The sequence below is a fragment of the Tinamus guttatus genome, unplaced genomic scaffold (assembly GCF_059628265.1).
Source record: "Tinamus guttatus ecotype Peru unplaced genomic scaffold, ASM5962826v1 Tinamus_guttatus_pri_ptg000049l, whole genome shotgun sequence".
In the NCBI taxonomy this organism is placed as follows: Eukaryota; Metazoa; Chordata; class Aves; order Tinamiformes; family Tinamidae; genus Tinamus; species Tinamus guttatus.
This window is the reverse complement of record NW_028288583.1, coordinates 1,337,408-1,357,639: the sequence shown is the minus strand read 5'-3', so window position 1 is coordinate 1,357,639 and position 20,232 is coordinate 1,337,408. Positions and strand designations below refer to the sequence as shown.

Here is a 20,232-nt window from a genome sequence, read left to right as displayed (position 1 = left end):
AGGGCCCTAGGGGGTCTCCATGGGGTCTCTGTGGAGTTCTATGGGATCCTATGGGATCATATGGGGACCCTAGGGGGTCTCTATGGGTTCTCTATGAGTTCCTGGAGAGTCCTGTAAGGTCCTATGGAGTCTCTATGGAGTCCTGTGGAGCGCTATAGGGTCCTAGAGGGTCTCTATAGGGTATCTATGGCATGTATGGGGCCCCATGGTCCCCATAGAGACCCATAGAGGCTCCCAAGGACCTCCTAGAACCCCATAGATCCCATAGAGGACCCATAGAGACCCTATGGAACCCTCTGGGACTCCATGGAGACCCCGTAGAGACCCCACAGTACCCCAACAAGGTCCACACACATGCCATAAAGACCCCCTATGTCCCCATAGGGCCCCATAGCACCCTCTAGGACCCCCAACAACCCCCATAGGATCCTCTGGCACCCCGTAGAGGCCCATAGAGACCCCCTGTGGCCCCCTATATAACCTTATGGCTGCATAGACCCCATAAAGACCCCACAGAGACATCAAAAGGACTTCTAGGGACATGGGGGGACATGGAGGGACATGGGGGATATTGGAGGGACATGGGGGGACAAGGAGGGACATGGGAACTGGGGGGACATAGGGGAACATGGAGGGACATTGGGGACATGAGGGGACACAGGGCCATGAGGGGACAGGGAGGCACCTGGGAGGACATGTGGAGACATAGGGGGACATGGAGGGACATGGAGAGACGTGGGGGACATCAGGGACATGGAGGGACATGGGGACAATGGGGGGACATGGAGGGACACAGGGACATGGGGGGACATGGAGGGACATGGGGGACATGGAAGGGCATGAGGGGACATGGAGGGCTATAGGGGACATGGAGGGACATGGAGAGGGACCCAGGTGGGATCCAGGGATCCAGGAGGGGCCCAGGCATCCGGGAAGGGCCCAGGCATCCGGGTGCCGCTTCCTGACCCCGCCCTCATTTGCATCCTGCTTCCCCTGTGGTTTCCCTCTAGGCAAATGTTCCCGGCGCTCGGACGCCTGGGCCCTTCCCAGCCTGGAGGAGGGGAAGCTTCCAGCTCGGGGGGCCCAGGTGACCGGGTGACCCCCCCCCACCACCAAATCAGTGACCTCTCTTGGAGCACAGTGCCAAATAAATCCGTCGTGTTTGGGGCCTCATGGCATGATGGGAGGTGGGGGGACAACCAGGTGGCCACCAGGGGGTCGTGGAGGACCTCAAATCATGGGGGTGGTCCCTGGCCCGCGGCAGACACAGAGCTATGGGGAACATCAGGTCATGGAGAACCTCAATCCATGGGGGCCATCAGGTCATGGAGAACCTCAGTCCGTGGGGTCCATGGGGTCCGTGGAAAACTTCAGTCCCTGGGGACCAGGGACCAGCAGAGAGAACCTCAGCCTATGGCTGTGATGGCCCTTGAAGAACCTCAGCCCATGGGGACCTTGAAGAATCTCAACCCATTGGGTCAGTAGAGTTTGGAGAACCTCAACCCATGGAGAACCTCAACACATGGAGTGAATGGAGCTTGGAGAACCTCAGCCCATGGAAAACCTCAACCTATGGGGTCAATGGAGCTTGGAGAACCTCAGCCCATGGAGAACCTCAATCCATGGGGTCAGTGGAGCTTGGAGAACTTCAACCCATGTTGAATCTCAACCCATGGAGAACCTCAGCCCATGGGGACCTTGAAGAACCTTAACCCATGAGGGGAGTCAATGGACCTCAGAGAACCTCCACTCATGGAGAACCTCAACCCATGGCAACCCCAGCTCTCTGGAGAACCAACATCGGTGGCCACCATAACCCACCCCCAAGTTGCCCATGGACACCAGAGCCACCACCACAACCCATCATTGACCAACCCCCCCCCCCTAAAAAAAAGCCACCCTACCCCACCACAACAGAGACTTCCTCCTACCCCATAACAGCACCCAATGGCCTCACGCGGAGGCCCCTTCCCCGGATGCCACCTGCCGGTGGCAACAACAGGCCACCAGTTTGTGCCGCATGGCGGCCACCAGCCTGGCCACCGCCTGCTGCACCACAGTGGAGGAGAAGTAGAAGACCAAGGGGTCCAGGGCGGCGTTCAGGCTGGTGAGGACCAGCACGTAATGGCGCCAGGTGGGACTCTGCTGCTCCACGAATCCCACCACGTGCGAGACGCTGAAGGGGGCGAAGCAGACGCTGAAGTTGACCATGGTGGCCACAGCCAAGCCCACCGCCCGCTGCTTCTTCTCCAAGGGGATGTTGGGACGGGCCAGGAGGGCCCGGATGAAGTTGACGTAGCAGAAGATGGTGACCACGAAGGGCACGAGGAAGAGGAGGAGGAAGAGTTCCAGGCGCAGTGGCAAGACGAAGCGCAGCTGTGCCCTGGAGAAGTCATCATAGCACTTGAAGCCCTGCTTGGAGGCGGCCGTCGAGATGTTGGGGCTGGGGGTCTTCGAGATGTTGGGGCTGGAGGTCTTGGTCCTTCGGGCTATGAAGATGTTGGGGTTGGAGGTCTTCGCTTTGTGGGCCATGAAGATGTTGGGGGTGGAGATCTTGACTCCATTGGATGTGAAGATATCAAGATTGGAAGTCTTAGCTCCATTGGCCATGAAGATGCCAAGGTTGGAGGTCTTGGTCCTTCGGCCTATGAAGATGTTGGGGTTGAAGGTCTTGGCTCTGTTGGCCTTGAAGACATTTGGATTGGAGAATTTGGCTCCATTGGATGTGAAGATGTTGAAGTTGGAGATCTTGGGTCTTTTGGCCATGAAGTTGTTGGGGTTGGAAGTCTTGGCTTTGTTGGTCATGAGGGCACTGGGATTGGAGATCTTGACTCCATTGAATGTAAAGACACAGAGTTTGGAGGTCTTGGAGCTGTTGCCCTTGAAGATGTCAGCGATGGAGGTCATGTCTTTTTTGGACATGTGGTCATCATGGCTGGAGGTTCTGGCTCTATTGGCCATGAAGGCTTTGGGGTTGGAGCTCTTGGCTTTGTGGGCAATGAACGCACCAGGGTTGGACCCGGTGGGAATCTTGTCCCCCTTAGCCACAAAGACCTCAGGTTTGACCGTCTGAGCTCTGTTGGCCTTGAAGACCTCAGGATGGGCCACCTTAACCCCACTGGCCGCCAAGACCTCAGGATAGGCCACCTCAACCCCATTGGCTGCCAAGACCTTAGGATGGGCCACCTCAACCCTATTGGCCCCCAAGACCTCAGGATGGGCCATCTCGACCCCATTGGCCTCCAAGACCTCTGGATTGACCATCTCAATCCCATTAGCCTCCAAGCCCTCTGAATGGTCCCCATCACCCACAGAGATTTTAGGATGGGTCATCTGAGCCCCATTTGCCTTGAGGACCTTAGGATGGACCCCAGTGCCCGTGAAGACCTCAGGATGGGCCACCTCAACCCTATTGGCCTTGAAGACCTTGGGATTCCTCACCTGACCCCGATTGGCCTTGAAGACCTTGGGACTGACCATCTCAACCCCATCAGCCATGAAGACCTCAGCTTGGGCCACCTCAAACCCATTGACCTCCAAGACCTCAGGAGCGGCTACCCCAACTGCCTTGACCTCCCCGAGCCCCTGCGGCTCCACCCCAGACCCTTCGTCAGCTTCCACAGACTCATTGGTGGCATCGTGGAAGGCGGCAACGAAGACCACAGAGCAGTGGGAGGTGGCCAGGAGCCAGAGGACACAACTGGCGGCCACGTAGACGCCCGGGCGGCGCCAGCGCTTGGAGCGGAGCGGGAAGGCAACACCGAGGTAGCGCTCGACGCTGAGGGCCGCCAAGAAGAGGCTGCTTAACTGGATGCTGGAGTAGAAGCAGAAGTTGGCGATGGGGCACAGGGCGGTGGGCAGGGGCCACGTCATGTCCCCCGTGGCCGCCTCAGCCACCTTGAAGGGCAGGAAGAGCAGCAGGAGGAGGTCGGCGGCCGTCAGGTTGAGCAGGAGGACGTCGGCCGGCACCAGGCCCCGGCGCACCTTGCCCAGGATGGTGACCAAGGCGAAGAGGTTGGCCGGGAGGCCCACGCTCAAGGTGGCCACGTAGATGGTGAGGACCAGCATCACGGTTGGGGTGGGTGGTTGATTGGTTAGTTGATGATTGGTGGTGGTTGTTTGGTGGTTGGTGGTTGCTTGTTGGTGGTTGGTTGATGGTGGGTGGTTGGTGGTTGCTTGGTGGTGGTTGGATGGTGGTTGGTGGGTGGCTGGTGGTTGGTGGTTGATAGTGGGTGGTTGGTGGGTGGTGGTTGGTGGGTTGTTGGTGGTTAGGTGGTTGGTGGTTGGTTAATGGTTGGTTGGTGGTTGGGTGGTTGGTGGTGGGTGGGTGGTTGGGTGGTTGGTTAATGGTTGGTGGTTGGTTGGTGGCTGGTGGGTGGTTGGTGGTTGCTTGGTTGGGCTGGAAAAGGGGGAGGTTGGGTGGGTTGATGGAGGGTTCAACTGTTCAACTGCTTGGAGTGGACCCAGGCGTCCGGGAAGGTCCCAGGCGCTGGGTCCTGCCCCCTCTTCCCCAGGCCCTCCCAGTTTGCCCCATTTCTCCCCCCCACAAGAGCCCTGAGGGGCCCAGGCATCCGGGTCCCCCCAAAACCCCTTCAGGGGGCCCAGAAGTCCGGGACACCCCCCTGCCCCGCCCATCCCCGCTCCCTCTCTCACCTCCTTCTCCCTCGGACGGGCCCAGGCGTCCGGGCGGCTCCGGCGGCAGCTCCCAGTGCCGCCTTTGGGAGGGACCCGGCGGGAGAGGGAATCCCCGGACGCCTGGGCCCTTTTTCGAGGGGGTGGAGGGGGAAGTGGTTTCGAGTGACGTCAGGGGAGTTTGAGGTTCCTGACCACAACCGGGAAGGGCCCAGGCGTCCAGGAAGGGCCCAGGAATCCGGGAGGGGCCCAGGAGTCCGGGAAGGCCCCAGGAGTCCCAGGAAGGGCCCAGGAGTCCTGGGAAGGGCCCAGGAGTCCAGGAAGGGGCCCAGGAGTCTGGGGAAGGGCCCAGGCATCTGGGAGGAGCCCGGGTGTCCGAATAGGGGGTATTTAGGCCTCTGTGGGTTCCCATTTCACCATGGGGGGAGGCAGGGCCCGAACACCTGGACCCCCTGGCCCTGGGGGTCTGTATTTAGCACCAGGTCCAGGTTTATGGTCCTGCCGTGGGGGGAGGAGGCCCCAGGAGTCCAGGGGCTCCTCCACCCCTTCCCTCTAGTTCCACGGTCTCGGCGCCGAGGGGCCCAGGCATCCAGGGAAGAAGAAGTGGAGGGGGGAGAGGCTGAGGACAGGAGAGAGACCCTGGGAGGTTTTGGAGGCCCTTGGGATTACGGAGACCCTGGGAATGGTGGAGGTCCTGGAGACCCTTCTGAATAACGGGAGTTCCTGGAGGCCCTGGGAGGTTCTGGAGACCCTGGGGGCTCTCAACGCACCTCAACCCATGTTGGTGCCAGCCACCCAACTAGACTTAACCCAACTCAACTCAACCCAACTGGACTCAACCCATTCCCAACCCAACTCAACCCAAACCAACTCATCTCAACCCAACCCATCTCAGCCCAATCCCAACTCAATTCGACTCATCTCAACCCAACTCAACTGGATTCAACCCATTCCCAACTCAACTCAACTCAATCGCTACCCAACTCAACCCAAGACAACTCATCTCAAACCAACCCATCTCAGCCCAATCCCAACTCAACCCAGTGCACCTTAATTCACCTCAGCTCAACTCAACTCAACTGGACTCAACGCAACTCAACCCAACCCAACTCAACCCAACCCATCTCAACCCAATCCAACTCAATTCAACCCATCTCAACCCAACTCAACTCAACTGGACTCAACCCAACTCATCTCAACCCAACTCAACTCAACTGGACTCAACCCATTCCCAACCCAACTCAACCCAACCCAACTCAACCCAACCCAACACAACCCAACCCAAGTCATCTCAACCCAAATCAACTCAACTTAACCCATTCCCAACTCAACTCATCTCAATCCAACTCAACTCAACCCAACCCAACTCAACCCAACCCAATTCATCTGAACCCAGCTCAATCCAACTCAACCCAACCCAACTCAACTCATCTGAACCCAATTCAACCCAACTCATCTCGATCCAACTCAACTCATCTCAACCCAACCCAACCCAACCCGAAGATGGGGACAAGACAGGGGACAAGGCACAGAGACCTGCATGAGTCCTGGGACAGCGCAAGGGCCCAGGCATCCAGGGATGCCTCCACACCCCACCATGGACCCTAGTGTCTGAGGGGCCCTGGTGTCTGGGCCAACACAAGACTTAATAACCCCACAGGTGACTTTTATTGCCAGAAGGGGCCATTCCAGGCCAGGACACCTGGGTCCCTCCATGTCCCTCCATGTCCCCAATGCCCCGCCCTGTCCCTCCATGTTCTCCCATGTCCCCAATGTCCCTCCACGTCCCCCACATGACCGTGCATGTTCTCCGTTCCCAACCCAACTCAACTCATCCCAACCCAACTCAACTCATCTGAACCCAACCCAGCTCAACCCAACCTATCTCAACCCAACTCAATTCAACCCATCTCAACTCAACCCAACTCATCTCAACCCAACTCAACTCAACTGGACTCAACCCATTCCCAACCCAACCCCACTCATCTCATCCCAACTCATCTGAACCCAACCCAACCCAATTCCAACTCAATTCAACCCATCTCAACTCAACCCAACTCAATCCAACTCAACTCAACCCATTCCCAACTCAATTCATCTCAACCCAACCCAATTAAACCCAACCCAACTCATTTCAATCCAACACAACCCAACCCAAGTCATCTCAACCCAAATCAACTCAACTCAACCCATTCCCGACTCAACTCAACTCAATCCAACTGGACTTAACCCAACCCAACTCATCTCAACCCAGCTCAACCCAGTCGACCCAACCCAACACGAAGATGGGGACAAGACAGGGGACAAGGGACAGGGCCATTCCAGGCCAGGACAGCTGGGTCCTCCCATGTCCCTCCATGTCCCCAATGCCCCGCCATGTCCCTCCATGTTCTCCCATGTCCCTCCATGTTCTCCCATGTTCCTCCACGTCCCCCCCCCATGTCCCCGCATGTTCCCCATGTCCCCCAACGTCCCCCTATGTTCTTCAGTGGTGCAGGGACGCGTATTCCACCGTGTCCTTGCTGTCCCCGTCCCCATGATGGCCCTGCGATGTCCCGGGGGAGGACAGGGCCAGTGCCGTGTAGAGCAGGTCCCCGTCCTCGTGTTCATCCCTGTCCCCATGTCACTGGCCAGGGGGGGCGTTCTCATAGTCGGGACCTTCAGGAGCCTGAGAGGAATGGGGGACATTGGGGGACATGGAGGGACATGGGGGACATTGGGGGACATGGAGGGACATGGGGGACATGAGAGAACATGGAGGGACATGGGAGATATTGGGGGACATGGAGGGACATGGGGGACATGCAGGGACACGGGGGGACCCTGGCTCCTCTTGAGGACGCTGTAGACCACGGTGTCCCCTTGCAACCTGACAAGGACACGGCAGGACGTGGGGGTCACCCGGACGCCTGGGCCCCTCGGGGACAGGGGGACACGTGGCCGGGGGACGGACGGACATGGTACCTGGCCCCGGTCCCCAACGAGCGTCTGGGCAGGAAGAGCAGGGATGAGTAACTCAGGGGGGCATCGGCGGGACCCAATGGGGGCCCAGGCGTCCGTGGCTGCAAAGGGACCCAGGCATCCAGGAAGGGGCGCAGGTGTCCGGGAAGGGGCCCAGGAGTCCGGGAAGGGCCCAGGAGCCCAGGAAGGGCCTAGGTGTCCAGGAAGGGGCCCAGGCATCCAGGAAGGGCCCCGGCATCCAGGAAGGGGCCCAAGAGTCTGGGAAGGGGCCCAGGAGTCTGGGAAGGTGGGGGATGGGAGGTCATCGGGTACCTTCTTGTTGCAGAGGAAGATGGTCCCTGGTGGCTCCACAACTGGTTCTTCATCTGCTGCCACCTGGCGCCGCCACCTGCGGGGACACCCGGATGCCTGGGCCCCTTCCCAGACTCCTGGGCCCTTCCCAGACACCTGGGCCCTTTCCCGGAATCCTCGGTCCCTTCCCAGACTCCTGGGCCCTTCCCGGATGCCTGGGCCCCTTCCCGGACACCTGGGCCCCTTTCTCGGACGCCGGGGCCCCCTCCGCAGGACTCACCAGCGCCGCAGGCAGCACCCAAGGGTGCCCAGGAGCAAGAGGGCGCCCAGCCCCACGCCGAGGCCCAGGAAGGTTCTTTGCAAGATGGTGGCAGTGGAATCTATAGGGCAGAGACGCTGCCTGGACGCCTGGGCCCTCCTGAGACCCCCCAACCCCAACACCTGGGCCCTCCCCAACCCACTCAGACGCCTGGGCCCACCCTGACCCAAACCGGATGCCTGGGCCCTTCCTGAACCCAACCCGGACACTGGGGCCCTTCCTTGTCCAACCCGGACGCCTGGGCCCTCTCTAACCCAACCCGGACGCCTGGGCCCTTCCTTGCCGGGGCCCCTTACAGTAGACGGGACGTCAGGGGACTCGGCCGCCCCGAGGCGGTTGCTCATGCGGCAGCGGTAGCGCCCAGACGCCTGGGCCCCGACGCACCGCAGCCCCCAGAATCCCCCGGGGCTGCGGCCCAGGGGCCGCCCGTCGCGGAACCACTCGAAGGAGTTGCGAAGGGGCCGAGCGGCCGCCCAGCACTGCAGGGAAAGGGCCGAAGCCTCCGGAAGCGCCAGGCCCGGCTCGGCCACCAGCTCCACGTGCCGAGGGGCGACTGCGAGGGAGGGGGTGAGCGCCCGAACGCCTGGGCCCCTTCCCCAATGCCGGGGCCCTTCGGTTGGTGGTTGGGAGCCTCCCGGACTCCTGGGCCCTTCCCAGACGCTGGGGCCCCTCTCCGCCCCGTTACTCACAGAGCACCTGGATGTGCAGGGGGGCGCTGCGTCTGGTCCCCAGGGCGTTTCGGGCCTCGCACACGGAGGCGCCGGCAGGGGCCACGGGCGCCAGCACCAGCTCGGAGGGACCCAGGCGTCCGGGGGGGCCCAGGCGTCCGGGCGGGGGGCTCAGGGGCCGCCCGTCCTTGAACCAGGCGACGTCGGTGACAGGGGGGGGGCAGCCGCAGCCCCGCCCCCGCAGTGACGTCACCGGGGGGGTCCCGCTCGATCCGGACGCCCGGGGAGGGGGGGCTGCGGGAAAAGGGGGGCGGGGCTGGAAACCGACATTTGGGAATGGGGGGGGGGGCGGGAATTGATGGAGGGAAATGAGGGGGGTCTTGAAACCCACGGGGGAAATTTGGTGGGGGGGGGCTTGAAACTCCCATTGGGGAATGGGGGGGCCTGGAAACCCCTGGTGGGAAATCAGGGAGGGTCAGGGGGGTCCTGGTGGACCCAGGGGGGCACTGGGGGCTATAGGGGCTCATTAGCGGTTATAGGGGGCTATGGGGAGCTATAGGGTGTTGGGAGCTATAGGGGGTTATAGGGGGCTACAGAGGGTCATTGGGGCCTTGTGGGGCAGGTCCTGGGTCCCTATGGGGGGATCTATAGAGGATCTATGGGGTTTCTATGGGGGGGTCATGGGGGAGGCTATGGGGTCTCTATGTGGATCTCTATGGGAGTCTCTGTGGAGACCTATGGTCCTATAAGGGGATCTATGGGGTGATGAAGCTAATGGTCTCCTGAGGGTCTCTATGGGGGTCCTATGGGGAGGATCTATGAGGCAATGAAGACCCAACCATGGAGGATATATGGGGTGGTAGAGACCCAACCACTGAGGATCTATGGGGTGATTCAGACCCAACCATTGAGGATCTATGGTGCGCAGGAGACCCCATCATGGGGGCTCTATGGGGCGCTGAAGACTCCACCACTGAGGATCTATGGCGCAATGGAGGCCCCACCATGGAGGATCTATGGGAGGATGGAGACCCAATCATGGAAGATCTATGGGGTGATGGAGACTCAACCATGGAGGATCTCTGGAGCAATGGAGGCCCCACGATGGAGGATCTATGGGGTGATGAAGACCCAACCATGGAAGATCAATGGGGCACAGGAGACTCCACCATGGAGGCTCTATGGGGCACAGGAGACCCCACCATGGGGGCTCTATGGGACACAGGAGACCTCATCATGGGGCTCTATGGGGCGCCACACTCACAGAGCACGTCCAGGAGGACCCTGCTGGCCCTCGCTGTCCCCACGGCATTGGTGGTGTCGCAGCTGTAGGTGCCCCCATGGCGGGTGCCCACGGGCGCCAGGCGGAGCCGGGAGCCGCCGTGGGGCAGGGAGGCCCCATTGAAGGTCCAGGTGTAGCTGTGGGGTGGGGGGTTGGCGCTGGCCCCACACATCAGCGTCACCTCCCCACCCTCGATGGCCAGCGAAGGGGGTGTCACCTCCACGTGCAGCTCCCGGGGGGCATCTGTGGGGCAGAGCGAGGGGGTCAGGGCAGAGCCGGGCCCCAATGGGGGCGATCGGGACCCAGGGACCTCCTGAAACTTATGGCACCCTCCGTGGGGAGGAATTATGGGGTGATGGAGACCCAACCATGGAGGATCTATGGGGTGATGGAAACCCCACCATGGTGGCTCTATGGGATGCAGGAGACCCCACCATGGAGGATCTATGGGGTGATGAAGACCCAATCATGGAGGATCTATGGGACAATGGAGATCCCACCGTAGAAGATCTATGGGGTGATGAGGACCCAACCATGGAATATCTATGGATATTGGATGGAGACCCAATCATGGAGGATCTATGGGATGATTGAGAGTGAACTATTGAGTAGCTATGGGGTGGTAGAGAGTGAACCATGGAGCATCTATGGGGCAATGGAGACCCAACCATGGAGGATTAATGGGGCAATGGAGAATGAACCATGGAGTATATATGGGGTGATGAGGATCCAACCATTGAGGATCTATGGGGCAATGGAGACCCCACCATGGAGTATCTATGGGGTGATGAGGATCCAACCATGGAGGATCTATGGGGCAATGGACACTCAACCATTGAGTATCTATGGGGTGGTCGAGACCCAACCATGGAGGATCTATGGGGTGATGGAAACCCCACCATGGGGGCTCCATGGGGTGACAGAGACCCAACCACTGAATATCTATGGGGCGCTGAAGACCCAACCATGGAGGATCAATGGGGCGCAGGAGACCAAACCATGGAGGATCTATGGGGCAATAGACACTCAACCATTGAGCATCTATGGGATGGTTGAGACCCAACCATTGAGGATCTATGGGGCGATGGACACTCAACCATGGCGAGGATGTGTGGGGAGGTAGAGACACAACCATGGAGGATCTATGGGGTGAGGAAGACCCAACCATGGAGGATCTATGGGGTGCTGAAGACCCAACCATGGAGGATCAATGGGGCACAGGAGACCCAACTGTGGAGGATCTATGGGGTGATGGAGACAGAACTATTGAGTATCTATGGGGTGGTAGAGAGCCAACCACAGAGGATCTATGGGGTGCAGGAGACCCAACCATTGAGGATCTATGAGGCAATGGAGAGGCCTCCATGAAAGACCTATGGGGCAATGGAGACCCAACCATGGAGGATCAATGGGGTGAGGGAGACCCCACCATGGGGCTCTATGGGGCACAGGAGAGTCAGCCATGGGGGCTCTGTGGGGCGCAGGAGACCCCACCATGGGGCTCTATGGGGCGCCACACTCACAGAGCACGTCCAGGAGGACCGCGCTGGCCCTCGCTGTCCCCACGGTGTTGGTGGCCTCGCAGCTGTAGGTGCCCCCATGGCGGGTGCCCACGGGCGCCAGGCGGAGCCGGGAGCCGCTGTGGGGCAGGGAGGCCCCATTGAATGTCCAGGCGTAGCTGTGGGGCGGGGGGTTGGCGCTGGCCCCACACATCAGCGTCACCTCCCCACCCTCGATGCCCGGCGAAGGGGGCGTCACCTCCACGTGCGGCTCCTGGGGGGTGGGAGCCCCATGTTGGGGGCATCTCCCCATAGACCCCTATAGACTCCACAGCCCCCCACAGAACCCTATTGACCCCATAGATCCAATGGGGACTTCCTCTAGGTCAACCCAGAGAGACCTTCTAGCCCCACCAGAGGGTCCCCATAGGGACCCCCAATAGCCCATACAGCCTTCCAGACCCTATAGGGACCCCATATCCCCCATACACCCCTATAGACCCCATATCCTCCCAGAGAACGCTATAGACCCCATAGATCCCCATAGATCCAATAGGGACTTCCTCTAGGAGAGACCTTCTAGGCCCACCAGAGGGTCCCCATAGGGACCCCCAATAGCCCATATGGCCCCCCAGACCCTATAGGGACCCCATATGCCCCATAGACACCTATAGACCCCACATCCTCCCACAGAACCCCATAGACCCCTATGGACCCCATAGGGACCTCCTCTAGGTCACCCAACAGGGACCTTCTAGTCCCACCAGAGAGTCTCCATAGGGACCCCCCAGAGCCCATACAGCTCCCCAGGCCCCATAGGGACCCCATACACCCCTATAGACCTCATATGCCCCCCATAGACTCCTATGGACCCTAGGGGGAACTCCTATAGGTGCCCCCAGAGAGACTTCTAGCGCCACCAATACCCCCCATATCCCCCTGATACCCTCCGTATCCCCCATAACCCTCATAGGGACCCCATAAGTCCAGCATAGACCCCCCTATAGACACCACATAATCCCCCTATATCCCCCAATACCCCCCATAACTCCCCATTAACCTCCCATGGACACCCCATTGCCCCCAATATGCCCCCACGACCCTCTGTAGGGCCCCACAGAGACACCCTATATACCCATAGAGACCCCATACCCCCCATATAACACCCTATAACCCCCCCAATAAGCCCCTATATCCCCCCTCATTACCCCACATTATGTCTACATAGACACCCCAATACGCCCCATAACGAGCTACAGGGACACCATACAGACCCCTAAAGACCCCTTAACCCCTATAGACCCTCTATAGACCCCGTGGAGACACCCCATAACCCCCCAAATCCCCCAACAGCCCCCATAACCCCCCAGTAAACCCCTATAGATACCCCAATATCCCTAGACATCCCCTAGAGACCCCATAACCCCCATAATTCTCCTATAGACCCCCTACAGCCCCCCCAGAGACCCCATAGGGACCCCATATCACCCCCATATCCCCTCATAACCCCCTCAGAGACCCCCTACAGAGTCCATAGAGACCCCATAATTCCCCTGTAGATCCTCTATAGACCCCCTAGAGACTCCATATGGATCCCCTAGCCCCCAGAGGCCCCTATGTCCCCCCACAGCCCCCCTAGAGACCCCCATAGATCCCATAGAGACTCCATAACCCCCATAACCCTCCTATAGGTCCCCTATAGACCCTCTATAGACCCCATTGGGACCCCATAGCCCCACTATAGACCTCCTATAGATCCCATAGAGACCCCATAGCCCCCCATAACCCTCCTCTACCCCCCCATAACCCCCTATGGCCCCCATAGAACCCCCCAGAGAACCCTATATCCCCTAGAGGCCCCCTGGAGACCCTCTATAGACCCCATAGAGACCCCGTATTTCCCCATATCCCCCCATAATGCTCCTAGAGATCCCCTACAGACCCCATAGAGACCTCATAGCCCCACATAGCCCCCATAGGGACCATCTAGAGACCCCAAGGGATCCCATATTCCCCCATAACCCCCTATTGACCCCATAGGGATATCATAGCCCCTCATAGCCCTCCTATAGCCCCCATAGGACCCCCTAGAGCCCCATAAACCCCCTATGCCCCCCACCTCCCCTGCCCCCTATAGGCCCCATGGGGAGCCCTAGTGCCCCAATACCCCTCATGACCCCCCATAGCTCCCATAGGAAACCCTAGAGCCCCCATGTCCCCCTATGCCCCCCATAGTCCCCCTATACCCCCATGCCCACCCCATATCGCCTGCTATAGCCCCTATAGCCCCCATAGGGAACCCCTATATCCCCATATTCCCCACCCCAATGTACCCCATAGGGTCCCCCCCACTATGTCCCCCATAGGGTCTCCCCCTGCCCCCTATAGCCCCATAGGGTCTCAAAGTGCCTCCTATAGCCCCCATAGGAATCCCCTATACCCCCATATCCCCCACCCGCTATGGCCCCTATAGGGATCCCATACTCTGCCCCTGCCCCTATAGCCCCCCAGAGGCTCCCCCCCGCCCCTTCTAGCCCCATAGGCTCCCCCCACCCCCTATAGCCCCATAGGGTCTCACAGTGCCCCCTATGTCCCCCATAGGGTCCCCCCGCTCCCTATAGCCCCATAGGGTCCCCCTGCCCCTACGTCCCCCATAGGGTCTCACAGCGCCCCCTATAGCCCCATAGGGTCTCACAGCGTGCCTGTAGCCCCCATAGGGTCTCACAATGTCCCCCATAGGGTCTCCCAGCGCCCCCTATAGCCCCATAGTGCCCCCTATGTCCCCTATAGGGGCTCCCAGCACCCCCTATGTCCCCCATAGGGTCTCACAATGTCCCCTATGTCCCCTATGGCCCCCATAGGGTCTCCCAGCACAGCCGCAGGGCGCCCCCCGCCGCCCCCCCCACGAGGGGGCGCCCAGCGCCAGGGCCACGCCCACGGGGGCGGGGCCTCCCCAGGAGAGCAGCGGATTGGTGGCACCTGGGGGGGCGGGGCAGGCGTGGGGCAGCCAGCAGCCAATGGCGGCCGGGAGGCCCTCGAGGGGCGGGGCCAGGGGCGGGGCCAGCAGCGGCAGGGGGGTGGGCTGGGGGGGAAGGGAGGAAAAAGGCGGGATTAAGGGGTGAAAATGACGGGGAAAAGGGGGGAAAAAGAGAAAAAATGGTTAAAAAAGGAGAAAAGGGACCCAAAAATCCCCCCTCCCACCCCATGGCGCTGCTGCTCGGACGCCTGGGCCCACCCCACACCCGAAGGGGGAATTAAGGGGGAATGAGGGGGTTAAAGGTGGGATTAATGGGGGAGGAGCAGAATTAAGGGCGAATTAAGGGGGAATTAAGGTGGAATTAAGGGGGAATTAAGGGGATTAGGATGGAATGAGGGGTTTAAGTGTGGAATTAAGGAGGAATGAGCAGAATTAAGGTGGAATTAAGGGGAATTAAGGTGGAATGAGGGGGATAAGTGTGGGATTACGGGTGAATGAGTGGAATTAAGGGGAAATAAGGCAAACTAAGGGTGAAATTTGACAAAATTAGATAAAATAAGGTGAAATAAGAGCAAAATAAGGCAAATGAAGGTGAAATCAGTGTGAAATAAGGCAAAATAAGGGTGAAATAAGGAAAATAAGGGTGAAATAAGGCAAGATAAGAGTGAAATAAGGGAGAAATAAGGTAAAAAAGAGTGAAATAGGGTGAAATAAAGGGACCAAAGCCCTATAGGGGGCCCAAGACCCAACTACAGCAAAGCCCCTGGCCCCCCTCAAACACCCCCCTCTCCCTGGACTCCTGGGCCCTTTGCGGCCGCCAGGGCCCCTCTCACCGGTGACGCTCAGGGTCACATTGTGCATCCAGCGGAAGCCTCCGGAGGCGACGATGCGGAGCCCGTAGCCGCCGCCGCCGTCGTCCTCTCGGGGCCCGTCCAGCCGCAAGGTGCAGTCGCCAGGGGGCGCCCCCTAGAACCGGGCCCAACCCAGGGCGCCGCCGCCGCCGTCAGCCCCATTGGAGCCTCCGTCCCCTAGGGGGTCGCGGTCCCACTGGGCCACCAGGCGGCCCTGGTAGTCCTGGTGGCCCCGGTCGTAGGTGGCATTGCGGTACCAGTGGAGGCTGCTGACCCTGGGGGGCGCCCGGACGCCGGGGCCCCCACAGCGGCGCAGGCGGCACCGCAGCATGATGCGGCCGCCTGGCCACGAGGCCACAGCTGCCGGGGCCCACACGAGCTCCGGGCACCTGGGGCGGGAGCCTGGGGGACACAGAGAGGGCCCAGGCATCCGGGAAGGGCCGAGGAATCCGGGAAGGGCTGAGGAATCCGGGAAGCACCCAGGAGTCTGGGATGGTCCCAGGCACCTGATTGCAGCCCCTCCCCACTGCAACCCCACCAGGGGCCCAGGCATCCGGGGGCTTCTCCCTCCCCTCCCTCCCCCACCATTGCAACCCCCCACAGACCCCAAGGGAGGGGCCCAAGCGTCCGGGTGCCCCCTCCATCCCCAGCCCTCCACAAGGGGCCCAGGAGTCCGGGAAGGGCCCAGGCGTCCGGGAGGGGCCCAGGCGTCCAGGAAGGGCCCAGGCATCCGGGGCAGTGGGGGGGAAGGTCCCTACCCGGGAGGAAGAGGAGGATGAGGAGGAGCCGCATTTGAGCGGCGCTGCTGGGATGAGCAAGGGGCCCTGGCGTCCGAGAGGGGCCCGGGCGTCCGGGTTCAACCCGGCCCCAACTTCCTCCCCACCACTCTGGGGCACCGGGGGCCCAGGCGTCCAGGCCCCCCCGGCTCGCGCCCATTCGAGCTCATTTCCTTCCCTCTTCGCAAGGGGCCCAGGTGTCCGGGGCCCAACCCCTTCCCCCCCCCCCCCCCCCCGCAGATTGTTCCCACTTCCTTTCTGTTAATGGGGAAGGGGCCCAGGCATCCGGGCCGCCCAGAACGGGCCCAGGCGTTCCAAGGGGAACGAGGTCGCCTGGACGCCTGGGCCTCTCGGACGCCTGGGCCCCTTGGAGGCGGAGGGAACGAGGGTGCCCAGACGCCTGGGCCCCTGGCAGGGGTGACCGGGCTCCTGGCGGGGCCGTTGGCAGCGGGAACGAGGCTGATAAGATACCGGGAATTAATCATTAACGAGCAGCAGGAAAAGGGCCTGGGCGTCCGGGGCCTCCCCCGCCTCCACCTGATAACACCGGCCCTGATAAAGAGAGGGGGTAAACAGGGGCCAAGGGCAGCCTGAGGGGAGAGGGGCCCAGGCGTCCGGGAAGCCCCAAGAAAGGGCCCAGGCGTCCGGGTGTCCCCAACCTACTAAGGGGGCCCAGGCTTCCAGGAAACCCCCCAAAAAGGGCCCAGGTGTCTGGGATGCCCCAAGAAAGGGCCCAGGCATCCGGGTGTCCCCAGTCCACCAAAGGGGCCCAGGCGTCCGGGACCCTCCACCTCCAGGAGGGGCCCAGGCATTCGGGAAACCCCCCACAAAGGGCCCAGGTGTCCAGGCTCCTCCCCGCCTGCAAGGAGCCCTGGGTGCCCTTCCCCCCATTGGCAGGAGCGTGTTGGTAGTGCGCATTAGTGATAGCATGGAGTTCGGAGATGGAAGAAGCGCAGAGCCCCATTTGGAGTGAGGCTGTAAAGAGCATGCCAAGGGAAGTGTGAAGCAGTGCCAAGACTCATGCTGGGCACACTTTGTGGTTGGGATGAGAACCGGGGTTGTGGATGTTTTCTTGCCGAAAGAAATGCAGGAAGTGTGGGTTAGTCATAGAATCATAGAATGCTTAGGGTTGGAAGGAACCTCTAGAGATCATCTAGTCCAACCCCTGCACACGCAGGGTCACCTAGAGCACGTTGATCCTCGCACCACCTGCCCCAAGGGACGGAGCCCATGCTGAGGGGGTTCACCTCCCAATAAATACAAACCTCGCGGCTGAAATCACTAGCCCCTGCATGCCTAGCAAAGCCCCCAGATATTGTCCCTGCTTGCTTTCATCCCTCCCCAGCACAGGCACCACAGCTATACTTTCCTTAGCAGCATTTCCCTACTAAAAAGCTGTCCCAAACACCCACGCATTCCACACAAAAATCTCTGTCAACAACATACTTTTCTCCTTATGCCTAGGGTAACCCACCTGCCCTACTCAACTTCCTCCCTCCAACAATACATGTGGAATCGGTGAGTAAAAAGGCACATACGGACACTGATGCAGCAAGAACATATGCTGGAATTTCATAGAATCATAGAATGCTTAAGGTTGGAAGGGACCTCTAGAGATCATCTAGTCCAACCCCCCTGCACACGCAGGGACACCTAGAGCACGTGGCACAGGACTGCGTCCAAGCGGGTTTGGAAGATCTCCAGAGAAGGAGACTCCACAACCTCTCTGGGCAGCCTGTTCCAGTGCTCTGGCACCGTCACTGTTAATAAGTTCCTGTGGAACTTTTGGTGCTTCAGTTTGTGGCCATTACCTCTAGTTCTGTCAGTGGCCACCAGTGAAAAGAGGCCAGCACCATCCTCCTCACTGCCTCCCTTGAGGTACTTCTAGACACTGCTCAGGTCCCCTCTCAGCCTTCTCTTCTCCAGGCTGAACAGGCCCAGCTCCCTCAGCCTCTCCTCATAGGGCAGATGTTCCAGGCCCCTGATCATCCTCATAGCCCTGTGCTGGACTCTTCTGTGCTCTTCTTAACGCACCCCAGGATGCCATTGGCCTTCTTGGCCACGAGGGCAACTGCTGCCTCATGGTCAACTTGTCGTCCACCATGACACCCGGGTCCTTCTCTGCAGAGCTGCTCTCCAGAAGGTCGGTCCCCAGCCTATACTGGTGTCTGGGGTTATTTCTCCCCAGGTGCAGAACCTTGCACTTGCCCTTGTTGAATTGCATGAGGTTTTTCACCGCCCAATTGTCCAGTCTGTCCAGGTCCCTCTGGATGGCAGCGCAGCCCCCTGGGGTATCGGCTACTCCTCCCAGTTTGGTATCATCAGCAAACTTGCTGCGGGAGCACTCTGTGCCTTCATCCAGGTCATTAATGAATAAATTGAACAGGACTGGACCAAGGACTGACCCCTGGGGGACACCGCTAGCTACAGGCCTCCAACTAGACTCTGCACCGCTGATCACCACCCTCTGAGCTCTGCCATCCAGCCGGTTCCTAATCCACCTCACTGTGTACTCATCTATCCCACACTTCCGGAGCTTGCCCAGGAGGATGTTGTGAGGGACGGTGTCAAAAGCCTTGGTGAAGTCGAGATAGATGACATCCACCGCTCTCCCCTCGTCTATCCAGCCGGTCATTCCATCATAGAAGGCTATCAGGTTAGTCAGGCAAGATTTCCCCTTGGTGAATCTACGCTGACTACTCTTGAGCACCTTCTTGTCCTCCATGTGCCTGGAGACAACGGCCAGGCACAACGGGGACGAGAAAGTGGGTGTTTTCCTGGCGAAAGAAATTCTGGACTTGCGCATTAGTGATAGTATGGAGTTAGGAGATGGAGGAAGCATAGCTCCCCTTTGGGGAGTAAGCTGCAAAGAGCATGCCAAACGAACTGTGACGCGATGCTAAGACACATGCCTGGCACCTTTTGTGGCTGGGTTGAGAAACAGGGTCATTGGTGTTTTCCTGCCAAAAGAAATGCTGGAGTTACGCACTAGTGATAGAATGGAGTTAGGAGTTGGAAGAAGTGCAGAGCCCCATTTGGAGTGAGGCTGTAAAGAGCATGCCAAGGGAAGTGTGAAGCAGTGCCAAGACTCATGCTGTGCAGCAGCCGCCCAGGTGTCCACATGCAGGGGGAAGGTGTCCTTCCCTCAGCACCACAGAGAAAACGTTGGCCCCATCCTCTTTACATTCTCCCCTCACCTAGCTGTCCATGTGGAGATCTCATCTCAATCTTCTCGCTTAGTGTTTCCTCATAAGAGAGATGCTCGAGGCCCTCAATCACACGGTCACCTTCCAGATGGAACTGGTCGGCTCTGGGCTCCTGGCTCTGGAGATGCCGGGAGAGGTGAAGCAGCCTCTCCTCGAGGAGCATGAGGAACCCAGGCCCTTGGGGCCCTACCAATGTTGACCACCTGAGTGGACACAAGAGTCTGGGTCACTGTGACCATCTGCTGCTGTTCGCCCGTCAGTTTGGATGCCAGAAGGAAATTGATGCAGGACAGTTTTGAGCACGTATTAGGCCATAGATTATTATAAAAACTCTCAGCTTGAACTATGGTTGCTGATTCTTTTTCTCTATTCCTTTTTCTTTTCCTCTTCCTTTTCCTTTCTCTTTTACTTTTTCTTCTTTTCCTTTTCCTTTTTCTTTTTTTTAATTTCTTTTTCTTTTTCTTTTTCATTTTCTTTTTCTTTCTCTTTCTCTTTTTCTTTCTCTTTCTCTTTTCCTTTCTCTTTTCCTTTCTCTTTCTCTTTTTCCTATTCTTTTCTTTATTCATTCGTACCCTTTTTATTATTATTCTTTTTTTCTTCCTTTTTTTCCATTACTTCCATTACTCTTCCTTCCATTCCTTCTATCCCTCTTGGGAAACGAAGGGAGCTTCCGAAGCCACACCCAGAAAGGAACAACGTTTCTTTTGTAGAAATGTGTATCCATTCCAGTGCCAGGCAGTGCAGCTTCTTGCTCCCTTACGGAGTTGGGA

General features: G+C 59.2%; 2 protein-coding genes across 2 annotated transcripts; both read right to left on the bottom strand.

The window, feature by feature from the left end:
- Nucleotides 1-1,953: 1,953 nt before the first annotated feature.
- On the bottom strand, nt 1,954-4,068 carry LOC104564996 (uncharacterized). The gene has a single exon (XM_010211648.2). It carries the CDS (start codon nt 4,066-4,068, stop codon nt 1,954-1,956), a length of 2,115 nt encoding a protein of 704 aa, XP_010209950.2.
- Nucleotides 4,069-7,117: 3,049 nt separating this feature from the next.
- Nucleotides 7,118-19,625, bottom strand: LOC148595900 (B-cell receptor CD22-like). Its single transcript, XM_088539826.1, is given in 13 exon segments — nt 7,118-7,300; nt 7,447-7,501; nt 7,597-7,694; nt 7,906-7,981; nt 8,165-8,264; nt 8,493-8,756; nt 8,893-9,165; nt 10,136-10,396; nt 11,677-11,926; nt 14,718-14,734; nt 15,463-15,595; nt 15,686-15,882; nt 19,454-19,625. Coding segments are annotated over 13 exon segments (2,079 nt in total).
- Between the last annotated feature and the right edge of the window lie 607 nt (nt 19,626-20,232).